The sequence below is a fragment of the Mauremys reevesii genome, linkage group 1, assembly GCF_016161935.1.
Source record: "Mauremys reevesii isolate NIE-2019 linkage group 1, ASM1616193v1, whole genome shotgun sequence".
In the NCBI taxonomy this organism is placed as follows: Eukaryota; Metazoa; Chordata; order Testudines; family Geoemydidae; genus Mauremys; species Mauremys reevesii.
This window is the reverse complement of record NC_052623.1, coordinates 55,197,385-55,209,632: the sequence shown is the minus strand read 5'-3', so window position 1 is coordinate 55,209,632 and position 12,248 is coordinate 55,197,385. Positions and strand designations below refer to the sequence as shown.

The 12,248-nt window shown below is 36.1% G+C and overlaps 1 protein-coding gene across 7 annotated transcripts in view; it reads right to left on the bottom strand.

Moving 5' to 3' along the window:
* Window positions 1-12,248, bottom strand: part of NBEA (neurobeachin) — an 831,523-nt gene that overhangs the window by 384,706 nt on the left and 434,569 nt on the right. For all 7 annotated transcript variants that reach the window (XM_039530859.1, XM_039530876.1, XM_039530902.1 and 4 more), the window contains one exon: window positions 11,316-11,377. In XM_039530859.1, coding sequence (XP_039386793.1) covers window positions 11,316-11,377 — 62 coding nt within the window. The remainder of the gene's footprint in view (window positions 1-11,315; window positions 11,378-12,248) is intronic.

The window sequence follows — 12,248 nt, the reverse complement described above, 5'->3', positions numbered from 1 at the left end:
ATGTCTAAAGCTTCAGCTCCTGAAGTAATATGATTACATCAGAATCTTTCACTCTTTAATATTTTTTAAAAGTAAATTTTTAGCTCATGGTTGCAAAAAGCTTGAAAATATGAACCAAGCAAAACCGATACAGTGATGGCTGCCCGACTCTGCACAGAGCCTGAAACAAAACCTCAGTGTCCCTCTGTCCCATGCATCTCACCGATGTGTTAACTATAACCAGAAGCAATGGAGGGGGCACTACCTACAGCACACCAATAGAGGACTCTGGGTAGTAGTAGGAAAGAATCCACTGGGTCTCAACCCACCTTTCTACCAAGCAGATACACCCTGTTTGATGGGTGATGTACTGGGGAGCCTCACTACTGCACTCCTGCATCTCCAGCAAACTGAAAATATAGGGGGGAGGGATAGTTCAGTGGTTTGAGCATTGGCCTGCTAAACCCAGGGTTGTGAGTTCAATCCTTGAGGGGTCCACTTAGGGATCTGGGGCAAAAATCAGTACTTGGTCCTGCTGGTGAAGGCAGGGGGCTGGACTTGATGACCTTTCAAGGTCCCTTCCAGTTCTAGGAGATTGGTATATCTCCAATTATTATTATAAGGGATCCCTGATGCTCTACTGTCATACCTTGGGGGCACAGGGTGCCTCATGTTTCTGCTCCTGCTATCCCCACTCCAAGGTAGGGAGCGGGGACAGGACCATTGGGAGGCCAGATCACCTGCCTACAAGGTCTAAACTTGAGTAACTACAAAGCTTTCATTCCTTCTGCTAAGAAAATATGGAAAATAACTATTAAAAGATGACTTACATTACCATTAACAAATCAAATTCTATTAACATGAAAAAATATTCCAAATATTCTCCTCAGTTTCAACCAGCAAGTGGCACTTTAGAAATTGAATGTAGTCACTGTCTAGTCACAATACGCTCTAAATATTCAGTGGCAGCCATTTCCTGTGTTTTTGGAGGGAAGCAAAGAGATGGGAACAATTGAGATGCTTTGAAGAAGCCAGACCTAACTGGTCCTCCTGCTCTCATCTGATTGGAAACCATTATTATAATTGATCTATCCTCCCACTTTGCCTTGCATCCCTGACTGCTTGATCTAATCTCTTTTCTCAAGGGGGAAGAAGCAGTACAAGACTTCCTGGCAGGAAGTTCACAGTACTTTTGTTCATTTGGTTACTGAAGTGTGAGATGTGAGTAGAGTTAGGCTGGCAGCATTAGGCTAAGAGGTGTCATTAGCAGAGATTTGTACTTAAAAATAGTATGCTAGTATTGCTTCCATTTAGCTGAAACCTTAATTTTTGAATTGTTCAGGGACTGTATTTATTTCTCTGTTGTCCTTGAATTTTTTATTTATTATTATTTATTTGACCGTATTTCCAAAATAAGGGCCTGACACTCCACTGTGCTCCCTGTGTAGTGAATCATACCTGTGCAAAGTGGATGTAAAATGCTACCATTCTGATTTGGTAGAATTTTACACCCCCTTTGCACAGGTGGAAATGACTGCATAAGGTGCAAAGCCTGGAGAACCACCCTTATGGTTAGTATCAGTTTACTGGATATGGTCTTCCAAGTTAACCTTTGACAATATCTTGCTTTTTGATATTACATGTGAAAAGCTCACTGACATTTTATGTTAAATTTTGTGATAGTAGTAAAAGTAACAATAACAAGATTCAACAACTAAACATTTTCTGATTATAAAGATTAGAGACCCTTAAAGTCCTCCAATGTCTATATTTTTCTCAACAGACTCAAGTAAGTGAATAAGTAGACTTTAGGAGTTCTAAAAATCATCTTTTAATTCTCATTCCACTGTAAAAGAGAGCTGAAATCTCAATTAATGTCATCTTTATTGTAGTCCTCTCTTTTCTGTCTCCCCACTAACTTAATTAGTCTGAATATTTTATTTCTTCCTTCATTTTTATTGCAACATTGAACCTTAATTGAATATGCAGTACTAAGATTTTAATAACCTAGTTAATTCCTCAATTACGGTACCTTAATCATAACTTCTTTTCAGAGAAACAATTCAATTAGTTTGGTCCTTTTGTTTCTGTTCCTTGAATATGCCTGGAAAAAGAAGTCTACGAGGTCAACTCTATAGTTGTGACCTTCCTTTTTCTTGGAGGCAGGTTCTCTGGGTTTTATAAAAACTCTCCTGTCTTCATGAAATCCAGGTGGTTTAACCCTAGGATTATCCTTGATTTGAATTTCATGTTGCAAGATTTCTTACTAATGGGGTGGTCACATCACATGTCTAAAATCATGACCTAAACCATCTTCAAAGTAAAGGCTCACAGGAAATTTCATTTTGATTACTGAAAGTGTTTCCCTGAGGCAGAAAGAATGGATCTGGGGAGGGAATGAAGCCTAAATGAACTTGCCAATACTGATCAGAGTGAGGATTAGGATCTAAGCACTCCAACTCCCTCCCATTACCTTTACCCTCCGCCATCCCCTCTCCTCACACTCATTCCTACTGTTGGGGTAGACATAAGATTGAAAAATCTGGACCTGAGCAATTATTTTTCCAGGTTCTGCAGCTAGCTGCTGATGAGCGAGAAGAGAAGAAAAGACACGAGGTTACACATGAGCTAGTCCTCCACATAAATTTTGAGCCAATTTTAGGATTCTTATCAAAGACACCTCCTTATACTTGCCTACACTCATAATAAAATGAGTTCCAGAATGACTGACAACATGCTCCTGGAAGGCAACCAGCAAATATGGGGACCTCTTGGTATACTGGGTAAATCACAGCAATGAAAGAGAGTTAGGAACTTCTGAAGTGAAATCTATATGAATCTAATTTTTCAAGTGAGACTTTTTTATAGATGGCACAAAGATACCATCGGGGGGAGGGAGGTGCATTAGAATTCACTGGCTACAATCTGGGGAGACTAAGGCCTCAGCCGCCTTCTATCTCCTTGACCTGCAGAGAAACTCATGTTCCACCTTTTTCTGTCTCCCTTTGAAGCATAGAGAGCCATTTCTCATGGAGTCTGCAATTATACTCTGCAAAAAGTAACAAACTTAAATGATAGATTATTAATTCTAATTTCCACTATGGAACGATTAGTGCATCGCCACAATTTCAAGATTTTATCTGGTTTACATGGCTGCACAATTAACATTAACCTTTGTAAGTTAGGATTTTCTGAAGTGTACCAGGCTATACTTGTGAGGTGGAGGGGAAAAGCTAATAGACGAGACTCCATGCATTCTGTCCTCCTGGAACCTGCTAGCTCTCTCCACTCTTCAGGATCTACCATGTGGCTGTTTCCCACCTGTAAGGTCTTTGCAGGATATATCCAGCACGGGCCTTTGCCACTCTGGTATCTAAGACCATTCACAAATACAAATGTCCTGATAGGGCAGTCAGTGAGAAATATCTTGACAGATTAGGAAGTGAAGGGATAGAAGGTACTGTAGCTTTCTCTTTTAGGATTGGTCCAGCAGGGGCATAGAGGATGCCCAGATCAGGATGTCATTGAGATAGGCATAGAGGTATATCCCTTCCAGATAAAAACTGGCCCCTGGAACAACCAGGATCTTCATGAAGACCCAGGTCTGGATGAGATCAAAGACAAGAGAGTGCAGATCACTGAGGGCAAATCAGAGAAAGTGACAGTGCCATGGCTGTGGGGATGTACAGGCAGGTGTCCCACAGAACAATCTAGCAAAGGAAATTGGCCAGCATGAAGAAACGAATAAACTCTGAAACTTACATTAACAGAGGCAGATGCTCAGGAGATGGAGATCGAGGATGGGCCCGAAGACATTCCTACCATGAATAAGGATTTAACGGGAGTAAAGTCCCACTCCTCTTACTTGTGGTTAGGAGACCAGGCAAATTACTCTTTCCAGAGGATCCTGAATTTTAGAGTGCAAGACACAGGCACTTGCGTAAGCCTGAGAGAGATAAAAGGCTTAAAGGGAAAAGAAGCTCTCTGCTTCCTCTATAGAAGGGAAGAACTAGCTCTACCAAGATTAATTTACATACTATAATTCAATCCAGCGCCGATCTGATGCTTTATTGTTTTGGAGTTTGCGATCTTTTTAGAAATGATATTAAATAGTGCATGTAAATATATTTATGAATGGGTGAGAGACTGTGAAAGATATAATCTGGGGAAAGTGTGTCATCCTGACAAAACAACTTGTGAACACTGGGTCGTGAGCCCAAATTCAACTAACAAACCAGAAATTCTGCCACAGTGACCAAACGTTCTGTATAGACTTTGTCTTGTTTTGCTTTGGGTTTCCTATACAAATATTCTGGACCCTATGTGGAGATGACTTTGTTGAATCAGAATGTGCAGCAGCTGAGCTGGGTGGAGCTGACTTTGATCTGTGGCTGCTTGGTTCTGGTGCAGTGGGGCAAGACTTGTTAGTGAGAACACTGCTATACTGCAGCAGACAGGTTAAGAGAAGCCTCTTCGTAGCTGGATTCATGACAGAGATTTAGATGGGTGAAAACTATTTTGTGAACAACAGTTCTGGGCCTCAATAAGCTAGGCAATCAATAAATGGGACTTTGAAGTCAACCATTCCCTTCCCAACACTGCTGGGGTTTTGCTAACTTCATTGTATTATGTAAATAGATATTTATCACGCTTTTCCAAATATAAAGTATATGTGGTTTCCTATTCCCAAGAATGCCTCAGTGTTTTCAAGTAGGGAATAAATACCTATAAAAGTCACCAGGGGATATACATTTTGAGATCTTAAACCCTGAGAGTGGACAAGTTTTAAACAGTGGCTCATTTATTTTTTTAAATGTCAGACCTAGACATCGTCTGAATCTGGCCCACACCCTCCTCTCCCTCTACTTACTTTCAAATGAGGTCCCAAAGCAAGTTCTTCCACTTCTTTTCTCTTCCCGCTCCTCCCATAACTCTTTCTGGTGTCATAAAGCAGCCTCTTGTTTTTATAGATTGTCCTCCACACCCTTTCAGAGCTGATCCAGAATCTGAAGAGTGAAGTACAACCATCTATCCCCCTCTGCTCTGCTAACCCATCTTAACTGCCCTACTGAGCTCAGAATAGTCCAGCATTTTTCCCTTGGGGCGCTTCACTGGATTTGAGCCACATTCTTTCAGGACACATAGGTGAGAGAAGTTGTCTCAAAGGGTTCCTACTTTGGTTACCTCCCACATCCCCACTCCAAGTGTAATCTTTCTGCCTGGTGTCATAGCAGTAACAAGGGCCAGGTTCCGAGGATGTCTAACACTTCTATTTAAAATAAATAAAATGAGCCTCTACTTAAAACATTTTCAGACCCAATAGCGCTCTGCTAGGGCAGTCTGGCTCTGGGGGTGGCTTTACTTTTTTATTCATATCAGGCTTTGCAGAGTGGGTCCCAGCTTCAGTCTCTGCCTGGTTTGGTCCACTGTAGTGTTTGTCCACTCCAACACACCCCTTCAAGGATCTTGATACCCTTACAGGGAAATCACTGAGTTTGAATTTTGCACCCACCTTGGTGTTCCAGTTCCTCAGGAAAGAAGGACTTGTAACAGGATAACCATTCCTAACGGACCCCTTGGAAAACCAGGACCTATAGCAGGTCAGGCTGTGATTGGAAGAGTTGTGCAGTAACAACTCAGGTTGTTTGTAGTAACCAGAGGTTGTCAAATAGTTTATGAGGAGCAGATACATCTTGCACCTCGGAGACAACAAAGATCCCATCACCGACCAAAGATCCATATTCAAAGTTATGTTTTTGACTTCCTGGAATATTCTACTTGTACAACTGAATCTTTAAAATGCCTCAAGGAGCACAGAGTGTAAAGCACAGGCACACCTTTGTACAGAATATAGAGTAAATAAATAAATAATAAAAATGGACTGTTTATTTTGGAAGAATACTGCAGCTTAGATGTCACTAGGAGGAGGATTGTCCTTATATACAACAGCCTAAATGTATAGATTCTTAATTACAAGCCATTAGCTTCAATTATTTCCCCTTGTAGAATGCCAATCAAATTCCTCTCTCCTCTTTGATGTTTACATGCTTCAAATATTTGGAAATGGTTTTCATGTTACAGTCCTGTCCAAATTATACACATTTAAATCGAATCCTGCAAACACTTAAGCATGTGCTTGATTTGAAGTCAATGGGATTACTCATGTGCTTAAAGTGAAGCACATGTCTAAGTGTTTGCAGGACTGTCACATGCTGTAATTAATTACATGCTTAAGAGTTTAAAGGTCTGGAGTTACTTCTTTTAATCTTATAAGGGTTTATCTATTTCAGAAAGTTGCACCAATTTAAATCTGTTTTTAAATTGATATAGAATGCAAATACCTGTGTGGGCACTCTAATTTTGCTTTAAGACTGGCTTACCTGGGTTTATCTTAAACCTGTTCCTAACTGACTTAAGCTAAACCAAAATAAACCACACTCAAACTGAAATAAGAGTGTCCACACCAGGATTTGCACCATTTAACTAAATCAATTTAACTGATACCTGAATAAAACCAATGCAACTTTTTTGAATACCCAAAGCCCTACATCAATCATTCTTCCTTAAGAATTTTTGTTGTTTTTATATACATTTCCTTCAACCTTCCTACATCTTTTAGCGTTAAAGTGACCACAGATAAACATAGAATTCTAAGTGAAATCTCACCATAGTCATAGAGAGTGGCTATAAATTCTCCAATCCACTTTGTGTACATTGCCCAATATTATTTTGACTTTTGAAACCATAATGAACTGAAAGCTCATATCTGCTTTACTGTACATTCACTCCAGTGTTTGCATCGACTAAGTTTAATTTGTCCACTAATTCTGTAATTCTCTAACGCTATCAATGTAATCTGGCACAATTTCATTTTTTTAAACCATTTACAATTCCACAGCTTCTCAAAGAAACTGTTTTCAAAACCTATTTACACCTGAACTGCAAGACTGAAGTTTTGAAATGTTCTCATCTCTATGATGTCAAGTATCAGAGGGGTAGCCGTGTTAGTCTGGTTCTGTGAGAGTCTCATAAGAAGTTTTATTTGTTAATTATAAGTAAATCATTTTTGCTTGTTATATATGAAATTTCCCTCATAATTCCCCAGATGGCATCTCTTGGGAGATCTTGTATGCAACATGTAATATCTAAAATCCAAGTCTTTCCTTAAGAAAAGGAATCAGGAACAGATCTTTTCCTTGCAACACAAGTTGCTCTTAAAATGCTTCCTTTGCAGACCCTTGGGTTATGATCCTGATTAAACTTAAAGCACAGTGGGGGAAATCCCTTTTAGCTAATCAGGAGAATAAATGAAAACTTCAAAACTGCCAAATATTGAAGTTTGTTAGCTATTAAGAATTTCAATTTATTACTTTATACTTTTAAACAGGTGAACTAGTAATGTATTTTAAATAAAAAATAAATGTCTTACTATTTAAGAAAATAAACCTCTCTTGACGACAGATAAGGTACAGAAAAATGTAAGTGATATCTGATAAGGCTTTATTATAAAAACTGGAAGAATCCTATGGGATAAAATCACTCAATTTATGCAGAAGCTGTACCTCTGAAGAGGGGAAACTTTAAAAGAAATCTGGGAATAATTAGAAGCTATTGTAGTATTGAAAAAAAGATTGGAAAAAATATTGAAATCTAAATCTGCTACATATCAAAGAAGAAAATATAATGAAAAAAAGCTAATGTGAAGCACTTTTTTAAAAAAATTGCATGGTTTGAGAATCTGCCACTCAAGGCAGCATCACAGCTGTGACATATAGCACTAGGCTATGGGGAACAAAGACTATAATCAAGCACAGATCTTGTCAAAAATAACACATCTTCATCATTTTTACGCAAAAATATACTGCATTCAGCATGAGGATGCCTGCTTTATATAACATGCAAGTCATTACATATTACCAATTTTCCATGGAAAAAAAATTAAGTATTTGAAGAACAATTTTTGTTATATGTAAATATAAAACGAAAATAAACCTAAAATTAACTTAGTTTTTAGTCTAATGCAATGGGTGTTATTATGGCTTGTTAAAAGAAAAAAATAGAGAAAGATATACCAAAAATAGAGAGAAGAGAAAACAATTATTAAAACCAAATGATGCACTATACCTATAGAAGTTCCTTAAAGCTTAAAATGTATTTTTTCACAGAGACTCAAAATTCCTTTGGGGGAATGGACTTGATTGCATATCCTTCAGTCTAAAAGGCTACCCATATGAAATGAATTATCCATGACATGTACCTTCAGACATTTGTAATGTGATATTTCATGTAAATTTAGACCATACCTTGGACGTGAGCCACTGGCAATGTTAAGTTTATTCAGGAGCTCAGATAAGAAAAAAAATTCTGACATCCTCGCTAATCTGTAGTCGTTAACATGGAATTTCTAACATAAAGAGCATAAAAGCATCTAATTTGCTGTAGCAAATGAAAGGAAAACAAACTTTGCATTTCCCTTTCCTTTTTCAATGTCTAAAGTTACCCTGTTCTATGCAAACAAAATCTTACTTTTCAAAGATTTCTAGATCATCATCTGTCTTTTGAAAGACAAAAATACACACAGCAAACTTCTATAAGTAATCTGGAGAATGTAATACATTTTGAATACCCATCTTAAATAAAGATTTGCTCATGTTATCAAAAAAAGCCTTAGTTACTAAACAAATATTTAAAAAGCACACAAAACATATACTGCTTCCAATCTGTATTTCTCAAATCTTCTTATGGAGAAGGGCAGATACCATTATCCTCATTTTATATAAAAATCAGTGGCAGCATTAAGAACGGAACCCAAGTCTCCTGTTTTGTGGCATACACAGAGAACCACACTATCTCCATATATGCAGTCTCTCTCCTCTTAGCCAATATTTTCAACTATTTTCTTCATAATAATAATAATTTAAAAAAAACCTTATGAAATAAGATCATGGTTTTGAATATTTTTCTTCATATTCAAATTCTTTAATGTTTAGCATACCTTTTTCACAGTTAGTTTTAAAATTAAACAGAAAAGCAAGTCTATAAAATTACTTTATATAAAATATTGGGACTGCAAGTATGGTGGCACTACTTGATATCATACAACGTTCTGGGGCTGGTTAGATTCATATATTCAGGCTTGATAAAGAAGAAGGGAGAAGAGTTGTACCACTACATTAGAACCCCCTGTTGACCAATTCCTATGGGAACATTTCATGCCATTCTGTCAGAAGGCAACAATGTAATGTTACAACAGTGATCTCAGAATTGCCTACTGACAATGAGGTTCTAAATCTTCTTAATAGGGATGCAAAGGGAACAATCCTTAAATGCTCAGAAATGTCAGATTTGTGGGACACGCAGTAAAAACTCTTCTTTATGTGGGTGATTGGGTACAGAGAAGAAAGCTTCTTTATACAAAAGCAGTACAATTTTTGGCAAAATAGAAACTGAATAAATAATTCTAATTTTTCTAAATCTGTGTAAATCCTTTTTTCACCTTTAAAAACTGGACAGTTATATATTTTGAATCATTAAATAACTTTTCTAAAATACATAAACATAGCAAATTGATTTAGCTACATTTGTTAATAGCTTCACTAAGAAGTCTAAAGAAAAAGCATTGCAGAAAGAGCTTAAATTTCCTCACTCTTCCTTTCAATCAATATTTGAGGCAAAGTTTCATCTCCAGGGCCCTTAATGGCAGGAATTCCTGGAGCCAGCAAATGAGTAATGTTAAACCTATGATTAGATGATGAGGCCATCAAAGACACTAGACCCTAATGCTACATTCCACTTTATTCCTGTGATTTGCACTAAAACCAAAGACTAAGGGAGAAGGCATTGTAAGTTATTCCTTTCCTCAAGTAAAGGCTTCAAAAGCTGTTAAAAAAAAGCAGCATGACATGAAACTCAAAGGCCTTAATGGATCTTTTGGAATTTCCCTTGAACCCAGGACTTAACCATTAGGCAACAAATTTTTCAAGTGCCCTGCAGGAGAAGGTTTGAAGTTCAAATCCCACTGAGGATTCCTGCCAGAGATGTATTTTTCTTTAACTTCTCCCTAACCAATATCCATCTTGGCTAAAAGAAAAACAAGATCTAATGATTTCCTTATGGGTACGGGCTTGAAGAAACGTAACCTACAGACTGGCAAACAGCAGGTAAGTTGAAAAAAAAAGCAGCTACATTCAGTTGTAAATATTACTAATTTTCAGCTCTCTGTACTTTTGACCAGCCTTCACTTAAGCTAGATACTGTACTCATTGTTTGGACACATTTCAAATATGCACAGTGGATTCTACAATACAAACTAAGAGCAAGTACAAGCTTAGTAATAGTGCTCTGTGTGTGTGTGTATTTTATGTTATATAATAAAATAATATAAAATTATATATATATATATGTATAAATTAAATTCATAGGCACCTCATTTTACACACTATTCTGTATGAATTTAGTTGTTATTTAGGCATTTGTGTGTATGCATTTGTTAAATAATCTGAAATAATTAAATCTTTGGAGAAAATTTAGAAGCTGTTTGGGATTGGGGCTCTATTAGGGTAATACATATTTGCTGTAGAAAACTAAAGAAACCAAAGAATATTTGTTGATTCTTTAATACAACTATATTTTACAAGATTACAGGTATGTAAGAAATCTAGCCAGTAACACATTTTAAATTTAGTTAAAATCTAGGGGTGAATTATCAAAAGCACCAGGAGAAGTTATTTCAGTTTCAAAATATTTTTAATTATTTTGTATTCTCAGTTTTTTTCATCTTTGAGTGTTTCTGTGAGAAATCTAAAATTATGTTAAATAATTTGAATGCATGATATTGGAAAAATGGAAAATTAAAAAAAAAAATCCAAGCATCTGAGGGATCATTAATAACCATTTTGCCCAGCTTTTTAAATACTGACTGAAAGCTTACATCAAATGTGCAATAACTTACATCATGTATCCTAGAGGTGAAAGTTAATGTTACTACATAATAACGTTTTAAAAATAACTAATTCAGGAAAATGAAAGTTTCATGTGAAATTATGACCAAAAATTCTGCATAACAGGATAAAGTGTATAATGTATATGCATATATATTTTACAAATAACTGTTTAGAAAATATTACTTTGCATGTTAATATGAATGTACTGTTGCTCTACAACATGTACCAAGAAATTACACTTTACAGAAAGGTGTGAGAAATGGCATTTATATTTGCATCATATTCAAATAGAAAGAATGAAAGAAAAAAATAAGCAAGAATAACGAACTCAAAATTTAGTAATATGTCACTGTGTGAAGAAACTAATAGAATTAAAGCCAAAAAATGTCTTACCTGTGAACAAAGCAGCATAACAAGTTCAACCACAGAAGTACTCGACTTCATACACACAAGGCCTGCAATAAACAATCAAAAGTGAATTAAAAATTTACATATATCAAGCTGTTAAAACTCTGTCATTTTATACATTCTATAAAACTGAATTTGTTTCCTTAAAACCAATGTAACATGTATTTTCAATCATTCAAATTTACTGAAACAAGTTTGAAGTGAAAACGGCCTTAAGAACTTTTGATTCAGATATACATAAATGTACAGAAAGCAGCACACAATTGTTTGGAATCATTCTCATGTGTAGGTTAGAGTTTTTTATTTAATCATATTTTATATTTAAATTTTTTTTGAGGGTTAGCGCATTTCAATGACTAGTAGAAAGCAATCTTACCCAAGAAAACTTCATATAGAAATACACTGTGACTATAACCACAAAATCTTTGGAGGCCTGAACCTACATTGACTAAAGTTATTCATATGCATAAGTCTCATACTATCGTCTTTGCAGGATCAGACCCTTGTTTAGTAACTAGTTAGATTTTCTTTTGGAAACTTCCCCTTCATGTAGCTGAAAATATAAAATATTTAGTTAAGGAAAATATGATTGCCATAATAGCTGTCATTTTTTAATGTGCTTCTGAAATAATACAATTAACTACAGGCTTCCACTAAAATGTCTTAATATAATTCAATATTACTTTGTTTTCCTCAAAATACGGGCTGAAGATGTAAAGGAGAAAAATGTTCTTAGTTACAGTGTCAGTAAAAATAAAATCAGCACTTAGCATGATGAATGAATTTTGTCATCTATAATTCTTAGATCATTTATAAATTAAAGCAACATGAGCATAGTTAAATATACAGAACTTTATACTTAACTCTGAATAATTATTACAATATAGTATGTTCATATTTGCAGCTTCAGAACTGTAG